Source organism: Magallana gigas, chromosome 5, assembly GCF_963853765.1.
Source record: "Magallana gigas chromosome 5, xbMagGiga1.1, whole genome shotgun sequence".
Lineage (NCBI taxonomy): Eukaryota > Metazoa > Mollusca > Bivalvia > Ostreida > Ostreidae > Magallana > Magallana gigas.
Genome location: NC_088857.1, coordinates 55,302,637 through 55,324,118, shown reverse-complemented (window position 1 = coordinate 55,324,118; position 21,482 = coordinate 55,302,637). Strand labels below are relative to the sequence as shown.

The 21,482-nt window shown below is 34.2% G+C and overlaps 2 protein-coding genes across 5 annotated transcripts; one reads left to right on the top strand and one right to left on the bottom strand.

Annotated features, from left to right (window-relative positions):
• The first annotated feature begins 1,863 nt into the window (after positions 1 to 1,863).
• Positions 1,864 to 14,502, top strand: LOC105317156 (ubiquinol-cytochrome-c reductase complex assembly factor 1). Of its 2 annotated transcripts, none has more exons than XM_034460522.2 (10): positions 1,864 to 2,046; positions 3,006 to 3,128; positions 7,402 to 7,527; positions 8,117 to 8,189; positions 8,305 to 8,362; positions 11,212 to 11,320; positions 11,615 to 11,692; positions 12,070 to 12,186; positions 12,573 to 12,673; positions 14,217 to 14,502. In XM_034460522.2, the coding sequence occupies exons 1-10, from the start codon at positions 1,954 to 1,956 to the stop codon at positions 14,275 to 14,277; spliced, it is 939 nt and encodes a 312-aa protein (XP_034316413.2). In that variant the 5' UTR covers positions 1,864 to 1,953; the 3' UTR covers positions 14,278 to 14,502. The 2 variants fall into 2 exon arrangements, with proteins under 2 accessions (XP_034316413.2, XP_034316435.2); XM_034460544.2 differs by having other exon boundaries at positions 1,904 to 2,042.
• On the bottom strand, positions 14,499 to 21,085 carry LOC105322005 (uncharacterized). 3 transcript variants are annotated; one of them, XM_034460562.2, is made up of 4 exons: positions 20,939 to 21,085; positions 20,133 to 20,541; positions 18,176 to 18,325; positions 14,499 to 16,815 (listed from the first exon to the last, which is right to left on the bottom strand). In XM_034460562.2, the coding sequence occupies exons 2-4, from the start codon at positions 20,347 to 20,349 to the stop codon at positions 16,658 to 16,660; spliced, it is 525 nt and encodes a 174-aa protein (XP_034316453.2). In that variant the 5' UTR covers positions 20,350 to 20,541; positions 20,939 to 21,085; the 3' UTR covers positions 14,499 to 16,657. The 3 variants fall into 3 exon arrangements, with proteins under 3 accessions (XP_034316453.2, XP_034316447.2, XP_065939747.1); XM_034460556.2 differs by having other exon boundaries at positions 20,872 to 21,033; XM_066083675.1 differs by lacking the exon at positions 14,499 to 16,815 and adding an exon at positions 16,875 to 16,931 and having other exon boundaries at positions 20,872 to 21,033.
• Positions 21,086 to 21,482: the final 397 nt, after the last annotated feature.

Genomic DNA, 21,482 nt, shown 5'->3' with positions numbered 1-21,482 from the left:
AAGACGGTACAGATTTATTTGAGTGAATGTGGTCACTTCTCAAAAAATGTCTAAATTCATAAATGTGATATTATATATGTAGCAGAATGTTTTTTCATGTTTATTCATGTATATTTATATATGTATTCATATATAACGTTATTACTGGCAATATTTATAGAATTTCATTATTAGGAGAAGACTACCTAAGTTATTTAGAACTTGTGTCTAATCCATTTAATTGACAAAATATGTTCAATTCAAACTCAAATCAGGAGATTTTATCTGTGATCATAGATTTTTTTGACTTAATATATATGTATGTATTTTTTTTATTTTTAATAAAATTCTTTTCTTGTTCTTTTCGAGTCTTGAATTATGGTTTATAATTAGACTCCAATATCACTAATATGAAGCTTAATTCATGAATTCATGGATTAGCTCCCCTTTTATCTCCGACTACCGCCACATCAGTTGTTGATTTCTATTAATAGTTCTGCTCATCGCTACACAGTGTGTAGTACTGTAGTACACACCCCCTGTTTAAGGCCGAGGGCACTATTCATGCTCACCGCATTCAGGTATCTCATACACCCGAAGATGCTACAGTGGACGAAAAGACTTAGAGAAACATTCTGAACAAAAATAATATATGACAAAAAAAATAATATGACAACCACTGCAAGCACAAGGAATAGCCAATAAAAATCCAGGCAAACATATTTCACAAATCCTTAATTATTGTAGACCGTTTTCCTGTGTATGTTATAACATCGCACAAAGCACACACTGTGGCAGATCGAGCAATGTTATAAAAACGGAACATTTTTATAGAAGCTGATGGAAACAATGTTACGTTGTTACTATCAATTATCTTCTGTACATGCTGGATGTTGTGTCGCCGGGGTTTTCAAAAAGATGCAGATGTTATGTACTCTATATGAACGGCACATGTGTTCGATGTGAATGCAAAGTAAGACAGCACTATCTGTGCAAAAAAACTTGCAGATACCTTGGAGATTCTTTCAAAGAATGAATATATTTTGTGTTTTATTGATTGTAGTTTCCTTTATTCTTTATAACAAACATTTTACTACAACGTGTAGTTAATGCATTTAGACGTCCACGCAACCTGAATGCCATTATCGGAATTCGGAAAGCAACATGAGACTTCGCGGCTAAATTGGTACTCTCAGGTGATCGTCAAGGCCTGTGGGCCTCTTGTTTCTTTACGAGTTGATAAATAGATAAATATTTTTTAATTGAAAAAATCCAGTATATTCGTCTCTGTCAAATGGTAAGAAATTGTTTAAAATTTAGATTTCATATGGTTTGTTTATGTTTAAATTGTAGATATCTTTATTTTATAAGATATAAGAAACTTATGTCAGAAATCAATTTGATATTCTGTTAATAATAAGGTTATATAAGAATTTTGAAAAATGATTTTAAATTATGAAACATTTAATCTAAGCAGAGACGTGTCTACGAAACATAGGCGTCGGAACCGGGGGGGGAGGGGGGGCTTTTGCAAAGTTATACTTAACCATAAGAAACATAGCATGATAGAGGGTTCAGCCCCCCCCCCCCCCCCCACTTTTTCTCGCAGGAAAGATAATTGTTCCTAAATTTACCTTGAAAGATTGAGAAGTTGGATTTAGAAGCATCCCCCCCCCCCCCCCCCCCCCCCCCCGGATTAGGATTTTCATGATTTTGGAAATTACTTTTTTCTCAATATTTCTGAGGATTAGTCTAGCCCCCCACTTTCAATTTGCTTCCGACGCCAGTGCGAAAAAAAAAACACCTTTTTTTAAATATCGAATGTCCTCGTACAAGAAATGATTTACGTACAACTTTGTGCTGTTAAAGCTAATTCGTGTTTTCATATACAAAAGAGTTCCGTTATGAAACTTGTTGCACAACGACAACGTGAATTTGAAGGATTTTAAAGGATAAATCCTATGCGTTAGAGCCATGTCTCGTTGCGTTTTATCGAAATGTTATCACTGTTTAAGGAAAACTGTAATACCCACAAATAAAACAATTACAGAAAAGTTGTATAGGCAGGTAAGTAAATGTTTTTTGTTATACCGAATTTACTCTAATGTTCAAACAAACCTGACAGTAATTAGTATGAAAACTGGAATGAACAGAACTTGACTCCCGCTTGGTATGTAAGATAGGAGTTCCATACAGGTGTTTGATCACTGAGTGGGAGTTTAACAGCTATAGTCTGTCCCAAGATATTTATGCTGCATATTTGAACGATTTTTAATAAAAATACACATACCTTTGACTGAAGTGCAATTAAAATCGATGAAAGGGAAAATTCCCAAGATAACTTCATTCAAACATTATCATTTTTCCCTCGTAAAAATTCACAGGAACGAAAACAGATTTCCTACGGAGATTTATAATGGGGAATGTTGACATCTTTTCTCCATTCGGAAATACTCGGGACCCCTCGCGCAATTTTTCAACGTTATCATCCGGGCGTCTTCATCTCCTTGGCAATGGAAAAACCTCGTAGACTTTTTATTTTTAGCCGTGTACTGATACCCGATAAGCTAGAGGGGGCGTTTCAAAGGGGAAATCTTGGGATTTTTTCATACTATTGAATGAACATCGTCTGAACCAAGAGGTATTTATAAATATTGAATAATTTAAGAAAATATGCGGCAAAAATATCTTGGGACAGACTATAAACGGTGGCCTGTATCCAACCTGATATATCCTTTCTAATTCTGGGGAGTATGTATATGAAACCCCATAAGCATTATAAGGCATTAAGGGTTGTTAATTTAGATCAAAGTGCTTATCTTTTAAGGTTTTTTTTCTAAAATGTTTATATCTTTGAGACTATTTCGACTACAGTCTTGTCAAGACTGAAAATCTTTGACCGATGTATCTTCCAAAGAGACCTTAGTGAATAATTTTTCAGTCCTGACGTATCTCGCTGACATTACCGTGACCATAACCATAATAACCTTTTATTAGTAGAATTTCATTCTTGCTCATTATACTAGGTTAGGACTGGACAGTTTTTGAGGATACCACCATGTGGGTCAACAGCTCTATTATCTGTCAGACATCAGGACCAGTCCATGACGAAAGCTGCTGCCAATAAATCTCTCTTCCTAATCACTCAGGTCAGAAGGACTCCATAGTTTTATCCTAGTGCTCATGCTTTTTTTTCCCCCACAGCATTGAGAATATAAGATTTTAATGATGTTTGTTATTCAAATAAATTTAAATTGATTTTCTGATACTATCATTTTTTTTTAGCAATCATTGATTCGTTTATTTAGTAAATATTGCCCGGCCATAATTAAATTTGGAGCACATGGCTCACTTGAAATAGATGTCAAGTCAATAAGCCAAAGGTTACTTATTTGAGCCCCATTATGGACACTTGATGTTGGTCGTGTCCTTAGTCAAGTCTCTCTATCTACATTGTCTTTTTCATTGGATGCCTAAGATGAACTGGTGTCGGCCAGCTAGTGGAAGTCAATGACTATCATATGCACCATGAAAACCAGACAAAAGCTCCGGCCAAATGCACCTTTGTGCTTGAAGAAGGATTTACTTTTTAGCTCACCGAGACGAAGTCAGGGGGAGCTTATGCTATACCCTCGGCGTCGGCGTCGGCGTCGGCGTCCGGACCTGGTTAAAGTTTTTGTTGCATGTCCTGTATCTAAGCTATTACTTGTCCTATCTTCACCAAACTTGCATGGATGATGCATCTGGACCTACTTATGGACTTGAAAGACTAGGATGCTGAATCTGAGTCCTAAATTTCAGATGCTGGAGGAGGTTAAGGTTGTTGGACCAGGTTAAAGTTTTTGTTGCAGGTGCCCTTTGATAGCAATATCTAAGTTACTCAGGTCCGTACTTCACCAAACTTGCATGGATGGTGTGTCTTATGATACTGATGCACCACAGGGGTGTGCAATTACAAAATTTGGCCACTAGCCCAGGGGCTAGTGGGAGTACCAAAATTACTAGCCCAAGATTCAAAGTTACTAGCCAAACTATTTCAGACATGTCGACATTTCATTTTATAAAAAAAACCTAAATTTTATGTACATAATGTTTTCTCCTGTATGATGCTAGTATATAATTATTAATATACAAAATATTTATTACTTGCATGTTTTCTGTGGTAGACTAGTTCAAAAATATTCAACTTCATTGATCTCTCACATTTTAGTTACAAAATTGGTTTGGGTACTGTTTATATAATAAAACCCAAACATAACATTGTGAATGTGAACAGACTCTTTAAAATCACTGCAACTATCTATGTGTGCATGCATTTTATCCTGTTTAATTTCCATGTACAAAATACAACTATGCAATTAATTACGTAATGGTAAATTTTAATTAAAAATAATGGAAAGTGCACAAATAATAATATGCAAAATATGATTTTTTTTTTTTAATTCACCAAGCAGGTCACTTAAAAATGTGTTCATGAGAATAGTTGGTGCAGAAATTTATAATATCTCTGTAATGCATCTCTCTCTCTCTCTCTCTCTCTCTGTAAAAAAAATCATATCAAAAAAAAGCCAATGAATACATATTAAAGAAAAAGGAATCATTTTAACAGTGATGTCACTTGAAACAGCTGCACAGGTAACTACGGAAGCCATGTGCAGTGAGGCGTGACTATCTCGTCTAGCCACTGGTCAGGTCAACACTGTCGGTAAAACTTCAAAGTGTGAAACTTACAGCAGAGTGTTTTTTCTCAGAAGAATGTAGCACGAGAAAAAAATGCTTAAGAAATTTTAAGGCTATCATGACTTAAAAAGAGCAGATATTATGCCTCTGTGATAACGATGACGATACACTTTTCCTACTAGGACACTGCAAATTTACCGGCATATTTTGCCAACTCTGGTTATGATTTACTAGCCCGACGGGCCACCACAGTTAATGTTTTTGCTAGCCCGACCTCTAAAATCGGTAGCCCCGGGCGTCGGGCGATGGTAATTGCACACCCCTGCACCAGACAGGCTTGAATGCTGAATCTGAGCTATAGGTTTCGGATGCTGGAGGAGGTTAAGGTTTTTGGAGCAGGTTAAAGTTTTTGTTGCAGGTGCCCTTTGATAGCAATATCTAAGTTACTGCAGGTCAGTACTTCACCAAACTTGCATGGATGGTGTGTCTTATGATACTGATGCACCAGACAGGCCTAATGCTGAATCTGAGCTATAGGTTTCGGATGCTGGAGGAGGTTAAGGTTTTTGGAGCAGGTTAAAGTTTTTGTTGCAGGTGCCCTTTGATAGCAATATCTAAGTTACTGCTGGTCCGTACTTCACCAAACTTGCATGGATGGTGTGTCTTATGATACTGATGCACCAGGCAGGCTTGGGTGCTGAATCTGAGCTATAGGTTACAGATGCTGAAAGAGGTTAAGGTTTTTAGAGCTGGTTAAAGTTTTTGTTGCAGGTGCCCTCTGATGATGATATCTTAGTTACTGCAGGTCCGTACTTCACCAAACTTGCATGGATGGTGTGTCTTATGATACTGATGCACCAGACAGGCTTGAATGCTGAATCTGAGCTATAGGTTTCGGATGCTGGAGGAGGTTAAGGTTTTTGGAGCAGGTTAAAGTTTTTGTTGCAGGTGCCCTTTGATAGCAATATCTAAGTTACTGCTGGTCCGTACTTCACCAAACTTGCATGGATGGTGCGTCTTATGATACTGATGCACCTGACAGGCTTGAATGCTGAATCTGAGCCATAGGTTTCAGATGCTGGATATGGTTAAGTTTTTTGGAACAGGTCACATGTTTAATAGAAGATAGTACTATTTCAAACTTGCATAGTTGACTAAACTGTAATATGAATGAATCACAGAGGAAGCTTCAGATGCAGAGCTTGATCTCATTTATCAAGGATGCTAAAAAATATATCTTAGTTATTACAGGTCCTTACTTCACCAAACTTGAATGGATGGTGTGTCTTATGATACAGATGCACCTGACAGGCATGGATGTTGAATCTGAGCCATAGGTTGCGGATGCTTGAGCAGGTTAAGGTTTTAATTGCTAGTGCCCTCTGATGATGATATCTTAATTATTACTGGTCTGAACTTCACCAAACTTGCATGGAGATGTGTCTTATGTATACTGATGCACCTGACAGGCTTGAATGCTGAATCTGAGTCAAAGGTTTCTGATGCTGGATGAGGTTTAGATTTTTTTGAACAGGTCACATGATTTATAGATAATAGCTTGCATAGTTGATTTAACTATATTATAAATGAAACGCAGAGGTTGCTTCAGATGCAGAGCCTGATCTCCATTATCAAGGATGCTAAAGAAATCTCCTACCTCACTTAAACCTGCTTGATAGAAAGATGAGGTTGTTGTTAAATGATATAACACGATTCCTATGATAAAGTATTGTATGATATGAAACACTTTTGTTTAATATGATACAATATAATATCATATGTTATATTGTAAAAAGTTATATGATATGATATTGTATCAATTTTTTGGATATTTTATGATTTGATAGTGTATCATGATATTGTTTTGTATAGTATTGTATATTATGATACAATATTATATTGTATCATATGATATTGTATAATATGATATTGGTTTCTGTAATTTACAATTATATCACGCTGAACTATATTATATGATATTGTAATATTATATATTATCGTATCATACGATATTGTTTAATATGATATTGGTTTATATGATATATTATTGTATCATATGATACAATATGTATGTATAATATTGTATTATATAATATTTTACTTTATCACATAATATTGTATCATTTGATATGATACAATGTTATATCAAATTATATTGTATCATATGATACAATATCATATTATGTATCAAATATTATACAATATCATACAATACAATATATCATACTATATTATACAATATAATATCATATGTTTCAATGTTATGATGTATTATGTAATATGATATTGTATCATTTAATACAATATTGTATTATATATAATAATGTTGTATTATGTGATCAAATACAATAAGGTTTAACACAATACAATGTCATTTCATATTTACAATATCGTCTTTGTTTATTACAGTATTTTATTGTATTATATGATATATATTGTAAGTATGATAGGATGCAATATTTAATTTTATATTATTATATTGATTAATATATGAACATATGATTATCATACAATTTTTTAACAGATGATATATGATTTTGTGTCAAAACAGAATCCATGAATACCCAAGATCAAAAAGTATGATTTTCATATAATATGATAAAGGTGGTCTCATAGGGGTGATGCCTCGTCTCGGTGAGCTTTGTAATCTGTGATTACCTATGTTTATTTCTTAATCTAATGCAAATAAAGACATGAATAGAGTTTCAAATTCAAGTTTTGTTTTGTTTGTTTGATATACAGACCCAGCATAGAAAGATGTCAGATATTGCAGAAAAGAGTGTAGAACCTTCTGTTGGCAGTAGATGGATGGAGAAAGTAAAGGCATTCCTCACAAAGACTGATAACCCAACCAAGCTACCTATACAGGTAATCTAAGACCCTGAATTAACACCAGTATATGTTTATACCCTTGTTTTGGTGATGTACAACTGCATCCTTCTTAAAATAGAGACAGTACAGTTTGATTTTGTAAAAGAGAGAACAATTTTATGTGAAACCTACGAAGTTGGATCTGCCTGCCTATCTTAATAAACCATACTAGACATTGCGTGCTCACCTTTTGATGTCATCTTTCATACGTGAAATTTGTCTTCAGAACAGTGTTTTAAACTTAGCTAGACACTCAGGGCTGACACCTTGTGTAAGTTGTAAGCCCTGTTAACAATTTTTTTTTCATTTGCATGTAAAACGTTTAAAAATGTTTTTCGATTTCGTTTCGTCATGAACTTGGTTTGGTTGTTCTAGTATCGTCATCTAATCTCCTATTGAGCTAACTCAACAGATTGTAAAATGTGTTGAATTTATATCAAAAAAAATTTGAAAAGAGGGAAACCTAGAAAAAAAGGAAACCTTGATTTCTATCAGGTACAAATGTATAATGGTGGGCATATTTTCTCTCAATTGCACATAATTATTGGATTGTTAGTTTTAATCAGGTAATGATTTGTCTTTGTAGCATTTACAAGCTGCAGGATCAATTTTAATCCTGTCTATCTCAGATTATGTCTCCTATGAGGAACTCCTACACAGTAAGGATCAGATAATTTACTTGAAAACTAATGTTTACATTTTTCTGAAAGTATTCTGTGAAAAATTAGTGGATGTCATTACAAAAATCACTTATTCCTCATTACTATCTTTCAGTTTGTAATCTAGACGACACATTTTATTCTTTCTACAAATTACTGGAGCTTCACACATGGTAAGATAAAACTGTAGCAATAGAAATAATCTGTAAACTGTTAAGAAAATAAAAGAATAGTCATGTTTACAGGTTTTAATACTTCAGATATTTTATATTTCTCTATCTATAACACACACTTCATTTTTCATGTCGTAGTAAATGCATGAGAGTTGTTTTCATATTTAAAAATTCTTCTCTCATTCTTTTTTGCACAAAGTGTTCCAGAATGAGGCTTAAATGCAATCTCCCTAACAAGTCTATGTTTGTGCTATGTACTTAGTTCACCATTTAGACCCAAGGGCTTGTTGTTATACTACTGTAAAATCACTTTTCTTAGTGGGGGTCAGGCTTGGGGCAAATTACATGGTAAAGTAATGCATTACATTACCATTACATCATGATTTTTGGCATTAAATTACCATTACTTGATTTTCTTGAACTAATGCATTACATTACCATTACATAAGTAAAGTAATGCATTACCATTACCATTACTTTGTTTTAAAAAAGTCAAGCTAAATAAAGAGTTTTTGCAAATGTTTCAAATTTAAAACACTCTTTAACATAAATCTACAGGTTCATGTTCAGTATCAGGTTCAAATTTTATAACTTATACAAGATTCATTCTTTATTTGCTCAATATACATGTATAATCATCTTATGGCAATATGAACAACATACCACATAATTAGTAAATTGATATTTATTAGTGCTGAAACGAATGTTCGAATGAATAGTAAATTTCTAATATTCTAATGTATATTTAGCATTCGAATATTCGATCACATGTCTAACACCCATATTAAGCATTGTAAACTAAGCTGCATCGTGTTATTTCGTTACAATGGAAAGGAGAAGCTGAAAAATTTTACTTTGAACGAAAGAAAAGACAAGCCATCTATGACTGCCTTGCTTGGTAGAATCTATTACTTAACCCAGAAATAGACTCTTCCGCCATGCTTGTTTACCTTGAAAGTAAAAGCATGGTTTACATTGAACGGAGACAAACATTCTGGATGTATCAATTCATAACAGACGCTGAAGAAATACTTTGCTTAAATGTTTGAGCGAGTGTGAGCTACGGAGAGTTAATATCGAAAGGTACATCGAAAGTTTTTTTTTAAAAGATACCTCGATATAATTTTTTTTTTCTTCAAATAAACAGAACATTTCCGGAACTATGAGCTTTATCAGTTTTCTTTTTGATACTATATCAAACATGGTGGAAATATTTGGAATGACTTACGAAGTTACATATCCGACGGTATCGGTCTCACACAGGAGTCAGGACTGTAGTATATTATTAAAGAAGTAATCAATCTTTTGATTCTATTTAAAGGAAATTTTAAAAAAAATATCAGTATATTATTATTTGCTTAAAAAATAAATGCACACCCAATTGAATCGATACTTATGCGTTAAGCAGTTAAGTGTCAACTTCGAACTGACCTGTTTAAGCAGTCTACACATACACCCACTTAGTAATACAAACTTAATACCTTTTCTTTGACATCTACAAATATTCGAATACGAATCGAATAGCACTCAGGAATATTCGAATACTGATTTATGGTATTCGTTTCAGCACTAATATTTATAGACATTTGACATGATACAATGTAAGGTATGAAATAGAGACACAGTAGTAAATCCATAACAGAAAAAATTTATGGAATAACGTTGCTGTTAATAAATGCTAAATTGAGGTATTTTCCCAGATTACACAAATCTTAATAATTTTGGACACTTATCTGTAATTATTTGTAAACAGAGGGTTTTTCCCAGTAATATTTCTTAAAATATCTTAATCGGATTTCTTTATACATGTACTGAGGACACTGTAATAAGACAAAAGATTGCTGTTGCACTTTATGATCATCAAAGTTTAAAAGGGTTCAGCTTTTAACTGCATCCGGTTAGGTTTGAAAATCTTCCCAGCTATACTGAATGAACGTTCTACATGAGCAATGGAAGCTGTGACTGAAAGACTTTTTGGCAATCTTTATCTTAGAATATATATTAAGTCATGACAAGGGAAGGTGATTGGGGTGTTTAGCACTTCTTATAACAATAGATTGCTTTGATACTTGGATTATCCTGGGGGCATAGTGTGTTGTCGACACATTCTTTATTGAAAAGAAATCTAATTGGAGTAAGTTGTTTAAATGATTTCAAACTCTTAATAACAACACTCTTTAAATGTTATGGAATTGTGTTGTTATATCTAGTAATATTACAATTTAATAAAATGAACATTTTAAAAATCTTTTTTATAATACAACTAAAACATTTTTATCTAAAGAATTATTTCTTTCTTCTTTAAAATAATTGTTATCAAATACAATTTCAGCTATTCATTTTATCACATTTTTTTAAAGTGAACATGCATAAATAAGCATAGTAATGCAAAGTAATGCCATGTAATGCCAGCATTACCCTAGATTTTGGAAAGTAATGAATTACATTACCATTACTTGTAATGCTAATTTTGTGGCATTACACATTTACTAGCATTATTTTGAAAACATGTAATGCATTGCAATGCATTACCATTACCATTACATTTAGCATTACCCCAAGCCTGGTGGGGGTCAATGTTCATGAGTAGACAAAATTTACCTGGTCCGTAGGGACGTAATATCATTGGTAGTGTAATCAGGATAATTTTATGAAATATTAAACAAATAATAATTGTGTATAAGTTCATAGGGATGTAAATTTGTGGACAAGGGTAACCCATGAAAGCCATGAACATTGGTCCCCCACGAACAATGATGATTCCACAGTACTTACCATATAACCACATTACCGGTACATGATGCCCTGGGCTTACTGAAATCGATGAAGATTTTTGTTTCTATCTGTAGGATGGTATTACATCGGCTGCGACAGGAAGGAAATGATGGACTAGTCGCTGGGATGGCTTTCGTAGACGCCATGTGGAGGGACATTGAACCGCGACTTAAAATTGCTGGGGTATGTTAACAAAATCCTAAACATTCATCAATTCAGTTAATAAACTGGAAAGGATGACTACATACACCTGCCATTAAATTAAAATTAATATTAAAGTAAAACCATATGGCAAAATACTTTGGTTACAAGACACTGCTGCTCAGGTGAGTGATGTGGCCCTTTGGCCTTTTGTTGTATTTTGAAGAAAATAGTTTAAATGTTTCAAAAAACAGCCATGCATCTTCTTTTCAAAATATCAGAGATTATTTGAAATCTTCAATTAATATCATAATCATTTTTTCAACTGTTGTGTAGGCCCAAATGTCTCAGAAGACGGACGGCCTGTATTACCTTAACAATCACTTCAATTCTGCTGTTGTTGCTTATGATGAGGTAAGTGAGAAAGACTTTGGACATCAATAGAAAACAGGAATCTGTGCAACTGGTTGTCATGCTTTTTGTTTTTAATTGTATAGCTCTGTTAGTTTTATCATTGTCTTAAAGGTAATTTTAATTAATCACATGCTTATCATGTGTTTAAAAAATGTCTAATATTTATTGATTTATATTATATTGTCTTTTACAGGCTTTAACTTGAAAATCAATTCATTGATAACTTGGTTGGTAATAATTTTTTTGGATGAAATGTTTGTCATTGATGATAAACATATATTATACATTAAGTAGATAGTGTTACAAAAAATACACATATTGTCATTCTGAATAAAGTTGTAAGATACAAAAAAATAGCTATTTCACTGTAATTTCAGGCTTTGTTGGTCAATGATGATAAAGCAATGGCTCATGCGCTGTGGTTGAATGTTTTTGATGGCAGGGACTGTGATCCTCGGAATCTAGAACTTTTGTTGGCCTATACCAGGAAACAGGTAAGCTATTTAATTTCTAGATAAAAGGAAAATGTGCTGTTAATTTATTATGTTTTGGGTTTGGGTTTTTTTATAAAGTATCTTTTTCATTTATAAACCCTTCTTAATTCTCCAGTCAAATTCAAACAGTCATGATTTCAGTGAATCTGGCCTTGGACTACTACATGTAGCTATGACCTTGAACCTTTAATGGCCTAGCTCATACAAAGTGACAGAAAGACAGATAGACTAACAACACTATGTCTCAATGCGTTAATGGAGACTTAAAAGGCAAACTTTTTGGTAATTAGAATCATAGAATACGCCAGTACTGACTTATAGCTTATTGTTGTGTTGTCAAAGTAATGATTCAAGTTGTTAAAACCCAAAGATTATTTTTTTTATAGATGCAGCATCTTCATAAAATTGAGTCTAAAGTCTTCCTGAATGGACAGAAAATCGAATTTTTACCTATAGAATTTGATGATGGGGATAAACAGATAAAAAGGTACTTGCTTATATTCAATTACCTGTTATTTGTTGCCATGAAATTGAAATAGTCAAGGTTGATCTGGACCTATATCATAACTTTTCATCAAGAATGTTACAGATTAAACCCAGATTTTGGCATTCCAATTATTATTGTCCCCCGCCGCAACGCGGTGCGGGGACATAGAAATGCCGGGCGTCCGTCTGTGCGTCCGTGTGTCCGTGCGTCCGTGCGTCCGTGTGTCCGTCCGTCACACTTTTTTGTAAGCGCTCTCATGCCTACAAATTTTGACGGATTTTCATTAAATTTATACCAAATGTATATACCTCTATTACCTTGGTCAAGTTTGAAAATCAGCATTGGTCGATACTTTTTGTTGGAGTTATGAGACTTTGACCGCAATAATGACTCTGTTTTATCCAAAAATTGACCTTGTAAGCGCTCTCATGCCTACAAATTTTGATGGATTTTCATTAGATTTATACCAAATGTTTATACCTCTATTACCTTGGTCAAGTTCGAAAATCAGCATTGGTCGATACTTTTTGTTAGAGTTATGGGACTTTGACCGCATTAATGACTCTGTTTTATCCAAAAATTGACCTTGTAAGCGCTCTCATGCCTACAAATTTTGACGGATTTTCATTAAATTTATACCAAATGTTTATACCACTATTACCTTGGTCAAGTTCGAAAATCAGCATTGGTCGATACTTTTTGTTGGAGTTATGAGACTTTGACCGCAATAATGACTCTGTTTTATCCAAAAATTGACCTTGTAAGCGCTCTCATGCCTACAAATTTTGACGGATTTTTATTAGATTTATACCAAATGTTTATACCACTATTACCTTGGTCAAGTTCGAAAATCAGCATTGGTCGATACTTTTTGTTGGAGTTATGGGACTTTGACCGCAATAATGACTCCGTTTTATCCAAAAATTGACCTTGTAAGCGCTCTCATGCCTACAAATTTTGACGGATTTTCATTAAATTTATACTAAATGTTTATACCACTAATACCTTGGTCAAGTTCCAAAATCAGCCTTGGTCGATGGACTCGATACTAGACAGCTTGACCGGCGGGGGACCCAGGAATTCTATTCTTGTTCTATATAAAAACTTCATTATAGGAAATCACAGTGATTGTTTACTGCATGGAAAAGATTGCATATGTTACACATGTACTTGATTTAAGGAATGAATTCAAAATTTATTTGTTTTATACGATATAAAATGGTTTGGGGCAGTTTACGCTTTATAAACCGCGAAGCGGTTTTAAAAAAGCGTAAACTGTTACAAACCATTTTATATCGTATAAAACTAATAAATTTTTAATTCATTGCTTATAATTTAATTTTTTTATACTTCATTATATATAAAAACGGTCATTTTACCTTTAAAATGACGTAAAATTGTACAAAATTCAAACGTAACGTCAGGCGTATTGATACATTTTAGACGTTAGTCTTACTATGACGTAGGCAACATTCTTTATACGATATAAAATAATTTTTTTTAATCAGAAAGCTTCTTACAACCAGAATTAAATTATTTTCAGACGTCCAAAGAAAGAGTACCATATACCAAGGCCCAAAAAGAGCACGTCCATCATAGACTGAAGACACTGACCCTGCCCTCATGACCTCAGTGTGGCCTTGACCCAAACCCCATTAGGAATACACTTCCATCTGACATTTGTGACAGTAACACAGCTGACTTTGGCAAGATTTGTCTTTCAACACTTATTTATTGCATGTATCTAGGTCACTGCATTTGTCTGTGTCGGACAGAAGGTACAGATAGTTCTTAATTGATATGTTAAAATAAAAGTATTATAAAATGAAGCAGATTTCTTTTTATTGGCAAAAAAATAGGTAACATGGTATTAAAACACTATGCAGAGTGAAGAGTTTTCAAACATTATTTCATAGCAATGCAATCTTCATGACCCTTATTGTTACAAATCTACAAATCCATACTTTCTTTGTTATAATGTAGCATTGAGCATCAATGATACAATACAGTGGTTGTTCTGTCCATTGTACATCAGTGATGCTGTACAGCAGTTGTATTAATTGTTTGATGACTTGTACATCACTGAGACTGTACATCAGTTGTATTAATTGTTTGATGACTTGTACATCACTGAGACTGTACATCAGTTGTATTAATTGTTCAATGACTTGTACATCACTGAGACTGTACAGAGGTTGTATTATACATTGCTAAGACTTAGGGGGGATGTGCAGCTATCGTGCAAATTTGAGAATAAAAATATAAGCATTTCTTGAACTGGCTTGTTTCTGCCCAAAACTGGCATACACAGTTTTCAAAAGATAAAACAAGCAATAAATATTAGGTTCTACAGTTGTTCTGTATGTTAAGTACACATTTAAGAGCAAAACAATGCCCTTTTAATTACTTGGAACAACTGTAAAGCTGCACAGCGTCAGACTTATTTTGAAAATTTAAAAATTTGAAAAACTAAGAGAGGGATTGATTGGTGTCCTCTCTGCAACCATTTGTTGAGGAAAAGGTTGAATCTTGCACATTACCCAAGTAACTTTGGTTCAAAAATAGGGTACCCAATAGCTAATTTTACCATCAGCATTGGATTTATTTTTAGAACAAGAACATTCCAGTCAAAACTTATAACCCCTGTGTCTATTAAGGCACATTGACGTTACATTTTCATCGAAAAAATTAATGTCAATTCAAAATAATCTGTGTTTAATGTGACAGTCCTAAAAATTAAAAGTCTTAAATTAAAAAAAAATACTGCAGTATGCATATTTTTCTCATTAAAAATATATCTTCAATGTACCTCCATAGACACAGACAAAAATATCTCGTGCGAATTGATGGTTTTTAAGACCCATTTTAAGAATAGGGTACCCTCAATTGAGACAGTTACACCTCCAATAAGCAAGCTTTGACCTTATTTTCAACAAATGGTTGTATTGTGAACACTTAGCCTATGTCCTCCTTTAATATAATATCAGATTTTTTAATCTTGAATTGAAGTCTGTAGTTGCGCACTTCAAAGTGATTTAAAAATACACTGTTCTGCCATTGCATGCACACTTTGCATACAAAACAACACATAGAACCTCATATTTATTGCTTTTTCATCTTTTGACAACAGTTTTCCGGTTTTGCGCAGAAACAAGTCAGTTCAAGAAATGTTTACATTTTTATTCTCAAATGACAAATGTACAAGATGGCCGAACATCTCCCTTAAATGGTTTTACAGTTTACCAGTGGAGGACTCTATAGCGGTGGTATTGTTTACAGGTTTTACGGGGGTTTAGTTGTAGATTGTGTCTGTTTACAACATTGTAAATGTACATTGATTGGTAGTAGTTGTTACGCAACCAAATAACAATAAATTTCATTTAGCAGACTAGATCAGGTACTGGTCACAGTTCAGTTGTTTATTTGGAATTTTTTGGTGTCAATTTTTATTTGAATAAAGAAGTTAACTATGTCGTTCATTCATCAAGTATTCATTTGGTGTAAAATATACTTTACATGTTCATTTATAAAAGATTTGTAAGTAAATAAAACTGACCAATTTTTAAAATGTTTTAAAGAGGTACATGTATTTATACAATCCATAAATTGCACAACCATAAAACTGACAAATACATACACGTTATATAAAATGCATAGAAATTGAACCTGAATTTAAACATAAATCAAGATTAGGTCCTTCACATAGTTGATAGGACCGTCATTCACATGACACTGACATTCACTGCTCTAGATGATGAAATGATGTATATGTGATCCCCATCTGAAGGTAGAAACGCATCGATTCCTAGCTCTGAATGTCCTGTGAATTCCTTCCTTCTCGCGGTGGTAATGGGCGCTATCAGATGAACTTAAACTATAAAACGCACCACTGAATAACAGCGCGCAATAACTATAGGCTGTGTTCGGGTTACCTCCCCTTGACCCACACCCCGATGATCATGAGCGTATTCCCCTTGGGTGTAATCAGGGTATGATGCAGCTGTTGACGATCATCAGGACCGCGGCAGTGAGCGCGAGGGCAGCCCCGGCCACGTCCAACCCGAAGGACCAGTTGAGGAGGGAGTTGTAGAGATCTGTCAGGGAGGCTCCGTACAGGATCAGGCTCACCGTGATACAAAGTCCTACAGGATATATAAATATCATTATAGGAGTGATACAATGGCCTACAGGAATAATAGAAATTATTATAGGAGTAATACAGAGGCCTACAGGATCAGGCTCACCGTGATACAAAGTCCTACAGGAGAAATAAATATCATTATAGGAGTGATACACCTAGCGAAACAATAGATATAAATAAAAGGATTGATGGAGTGATATACAGGCCAACAGGATGAATAGAAATCATTATAGGAGTAATAAACAGGCCTACAGAAACAATAGAAATCAATTTAAGAGTTGATACATAGGCCTGCTAAACAATAGATACAAATACGTAGGAATAAAGAGAAATAAATTAAGGAGTTAGATACTGGCATAAGATGTTGCAGAGATAAATGGACATACAGAATTTGATAGACATAGGATCGAATGCTATATATTGGGATTTTACACAGGTCTACAGAACAAACGTATAGGTGTGATGCACAGGCCTACAAAACAAAAGGATAGGTGTGATACAAAGGCCTGCAGAACAAAAGGATAGGTGTGATGCACAGGCCTACAGAACAAAAGGATAGGTGTGATGCACAGACCTACAGAACAAACGTATAGGTGTGATGCACAGGCCTACAGAACAAAAGGATAGGTGTGATACACAGACCTACAGAACAAACGTATAGGTGTGATGCACAGGCCTACAGAACAAAAGGATAGGTGTGATGCACATGCCTACAGAACAAACGTATAGGTGTGATGCACAGGCTTGGCCTACAGAACAAAAGAATGGGTGTGATACACAGGCCTACAGAACAAACGTATAGGTGTGATGCACAGGCCTACAGAACAAAGGGATAGGTGTGATACACAGGCCTACAGAACAAAAGGATAGGTGTGTTATACAGGCCAACAGAGGAAAAAGATGAAAAAATCTAATGAGAAAAGTATGTAAGAGTTATACACAGACCTATAGGTACAATGCACATAAAAAAAGGTAGGCATAATACAAGGACTTACGGAAGAACGGTCCATGCTCCATCAATCGGTAATTTCGATAAGTGCAGCAAAACAGCTTAATATATGCTCAATTTTATATCTTAAATTCAGAGTTGTTTTTTTTTTTATTAAGATGGGGTCTTTGACCGTGCAACCAAAATACTTTAAATCAAATATATCAGTTGAAGATATACACATCGCTGAAGCGGATTGCATTATTTCAGAGATTTATCGCATCAGTGATGAAATATATTAACTTCCACAGTAAATAGTTCTATACAACAGAAGGTCGAACGGTGCTATGAAGGATTTTCAATGAAAACATTAATGATCCTTTGCAAAAATCAATGAAATAAAAAGATTAGCTTTCTGAATGATTATATTTACCTCCAAGTAGCATGAATATGATAGCCACCCAACCGAGGATCTTGTTCGGGACACAGCTAGAGAAAACAATCATGATCACCATGCCAACCAGAACACAGACCCAGCCCACCAACTGAAGGGACAATGTGGCCAAGAAATCGTCGTAGTAATCTGTAATCAAAAACGTGCAACAATTCTAATAGTTACGGTATAGCAATCGTATTTCGTAATAAGGAAAGCACAAAAATGTGATATGTAATGTGAAAGGTACAACAATTTGAATTTGTAATAAAAAAGGGATAACAATTGTAACCTTAATAAATAGGTACATAAATTGTACATTGTAGTACTTAACAATTAAGTGTACATTGTGATGAAAACGTCCAAAAATAGTAATATGTAATAAGTATAGTAAATACAATTAGCATTGGTTTAATTGTAACATGTTACGAATCAAAATTTGTCAAATTGTGTAACCTATAATAAGGAAGGTATTCCAGGTCTTCCTGTACTCTAACATGAACTATGATTAAGGTTTAAAAAATCGCTCGTGTCTATTGTATTTTTGCCTGCTGTAGATGGGGTTAGAAATTAACTCTAATTAACTCTTATTACTTCACATTGCTATAAATCTTTACATTTTCTATCTACATGTCTATTAAATAAATCGATAAATCAGGGAAATTTTTCATCCACATAGACTAACGCACCTTATAAGAAATACCCGAAATATATATATATATATATATATATATATATATATATATATATATATATATATATATATATATATATATATATATATAAACGAACGATTAAAAGCTTTTTCTTTGGATATTTTGGCACCATTGGTTTTAACCTATTTTTCTTTTTAAAGAGGCGGTGAAAAAAGTCGTTTTGAATAAGTATTAAATAAAGGCCAAGCTTGAAAAAAAGTCTTTTTGCAGTTGCCGACAATTTCAAGATTTGGTAGGTTTAAAAAAAAAAATAGATCCTTTATTTAATGTACTGAAAGTCGTAGTATGGATTCACCCTGTCTAAAACCCCCGCCCCCACGCCACTTCTACAGAGCTGTGTTGGCACACATCATTATGAAACAAGACACGGTTTTTTTTATTATTGGTTTTCAAATATTAATGTTACCCAACGTTAGCCCTCCACACGCACAAACAGTTAAACGTTTAAGTTTGGGGTGTTAAAGACAGGATGTTTCTGTCTCATTAATCTCGAGTACCTTGTCGAGAAAAGTTCACTTAGCTAAAGTTTTAAAGATTTCAACGAAGCCAGAATTAAGTCAATCGCACTTTAACCCCACACTCAAAAACAAATTCTCGTAACTTAATTTTCTGAGACAAATTGAGAGAGGAGAGGGGGGGGGGTCCTAGTTCATACTTTTAACATACGACTTTATCATTGACAGACACGACATCTCTATATAACCAATCTTTTGATATGAATTTTGTCGTGTTCGTTTGTGTGTGTGCCATTGATTGATCAGATGCATTATTTTTTCGTTTTTGAACAAACATAAATTATTTGTACAAAATTCTGGAAATCGAGATTGGTTGAATGTTAATATTTTTGCAATTTCACGTCAGTTTCTTTCGAAAATATTTTCTTCTTATATTCCTTTTTCGTTAGTGACATGTTTTAAATACACTTATCTATTGATGTCAGTTTCATTGAAGAACTATACCAAATATACTTGAAAGATTTATAAAATATTAAGAAAATTAGTGTTTGCAAACTTTTTGAGATATTTATTAAATCCGGGGATTGTCAGATTCCACTTGTACTTTTACCTCATATTTTTTAAACAATAAATTAAAGTAGCAAAAATATTTTTGGCCAAATCTATAATAAAATACTTTATGAATAATTGAATCTTAAAATTACGTATACAGCCATCTCTTCACACATTCCATTTAGACAATAATATGTCGAAAGCAACTTGCGGTTGAGAGTTCGAATCACCTACCCGTGCCCTGGTAGACGGACAGCACGTTATCCAGGCTGAAGCAGTTGGTGATGTCATTGGTACAGGTTAAGATGAGGCCGGTGTAGTTGACGGTCCCGTTGGACTCCAGGTTGGACCAGTAGGGGGTGAAGATGGCCACGGTACAGCAGGCGAAGGACACCACGATCACCACGGTGGCTACCCTAGACAGCACGGAGGAATCGTTACAGCAGCCCATCGTTATAGAAGCAGGTGCGCGAATATATTATAAAAAATCCTAAATGTTCTTTTGGAAAAACAGGTGCGCGTTGATAATATAAATCCAAAATATGAGATGTTCTATCGGAGCAAGATGTCCTATTGGGAAACCTCTCGAGACGAGACTCTGGCCGAGGGTGAAATCAATATATTGGCGAGGAGCTCAGGCACCCTTGAAAGTAGATAGATAAATGTATACTTTATGACGGAGCGTGATTTAAATACCCTTTCACAGCTACGTCTTTTATTTTTTTAAAATGACTCTCGAAATGCGTGACTTAAACCCCGGGTTGTGTGACTTCCAATTTCTGTAATAAGGAAGAGGTAAACACTTGATGACGCTCGGGGTTTTGTTTTGACATTGCTATGATATACACAATCCTCCGTGTCACGATCAGGTCCTATACCTATATATTTTATTTATTGATGAAATGATAGCGAACACCCATTACATCTAAAATAGGGAACTTACGGGTTTAACAACCAGCTACCTCATACTTACTTTTTCAAATGTCGGTAAATCCCACAAAACCAGGAATCTTGATTACTCAAGTCTGGGATGTACTTACCTATCCACAATGTATGCGTATACAGGGACCGCACCCTCTAAGGGTCAAATCCAATAATCATAGACAGTGAAATCACAGTAATGTCTCCAGAATATCAACGGAGAAGGCACAGGAAATATTGATTGATGTGATATGCTGTCATTTTATGTATTTTACGTAAAAAAATTAATTAATTTTCGATTTAAATTGCCAGCACGTGTAAAGTCGTTGCACCGAATGATCAATATCAGATAGGCGCTGAAGATATCTGCACAAGTAGGTAATTTCCGCTATGGGTTTGAGACGAAATGAATAAGCTGTTCAATTTTACTCACCAAAAAAACCCCAACATGTAGGTAGATGCTGTAACTAATGAAAAAACATGTTATTGTAATCTTCAAAATCTATAGATAAATCAACGATATTCAAATTTATATGTATGTCAACCTTTTCGCTGTTCAAGGGAATGTGACATTCTTTTGGAAGATAAAAATAAACGAATCGAACACTTGCCTAGCAAAGTCAACCTATAATTGTGTTAATACACATACCAAGTTGGCTAGTT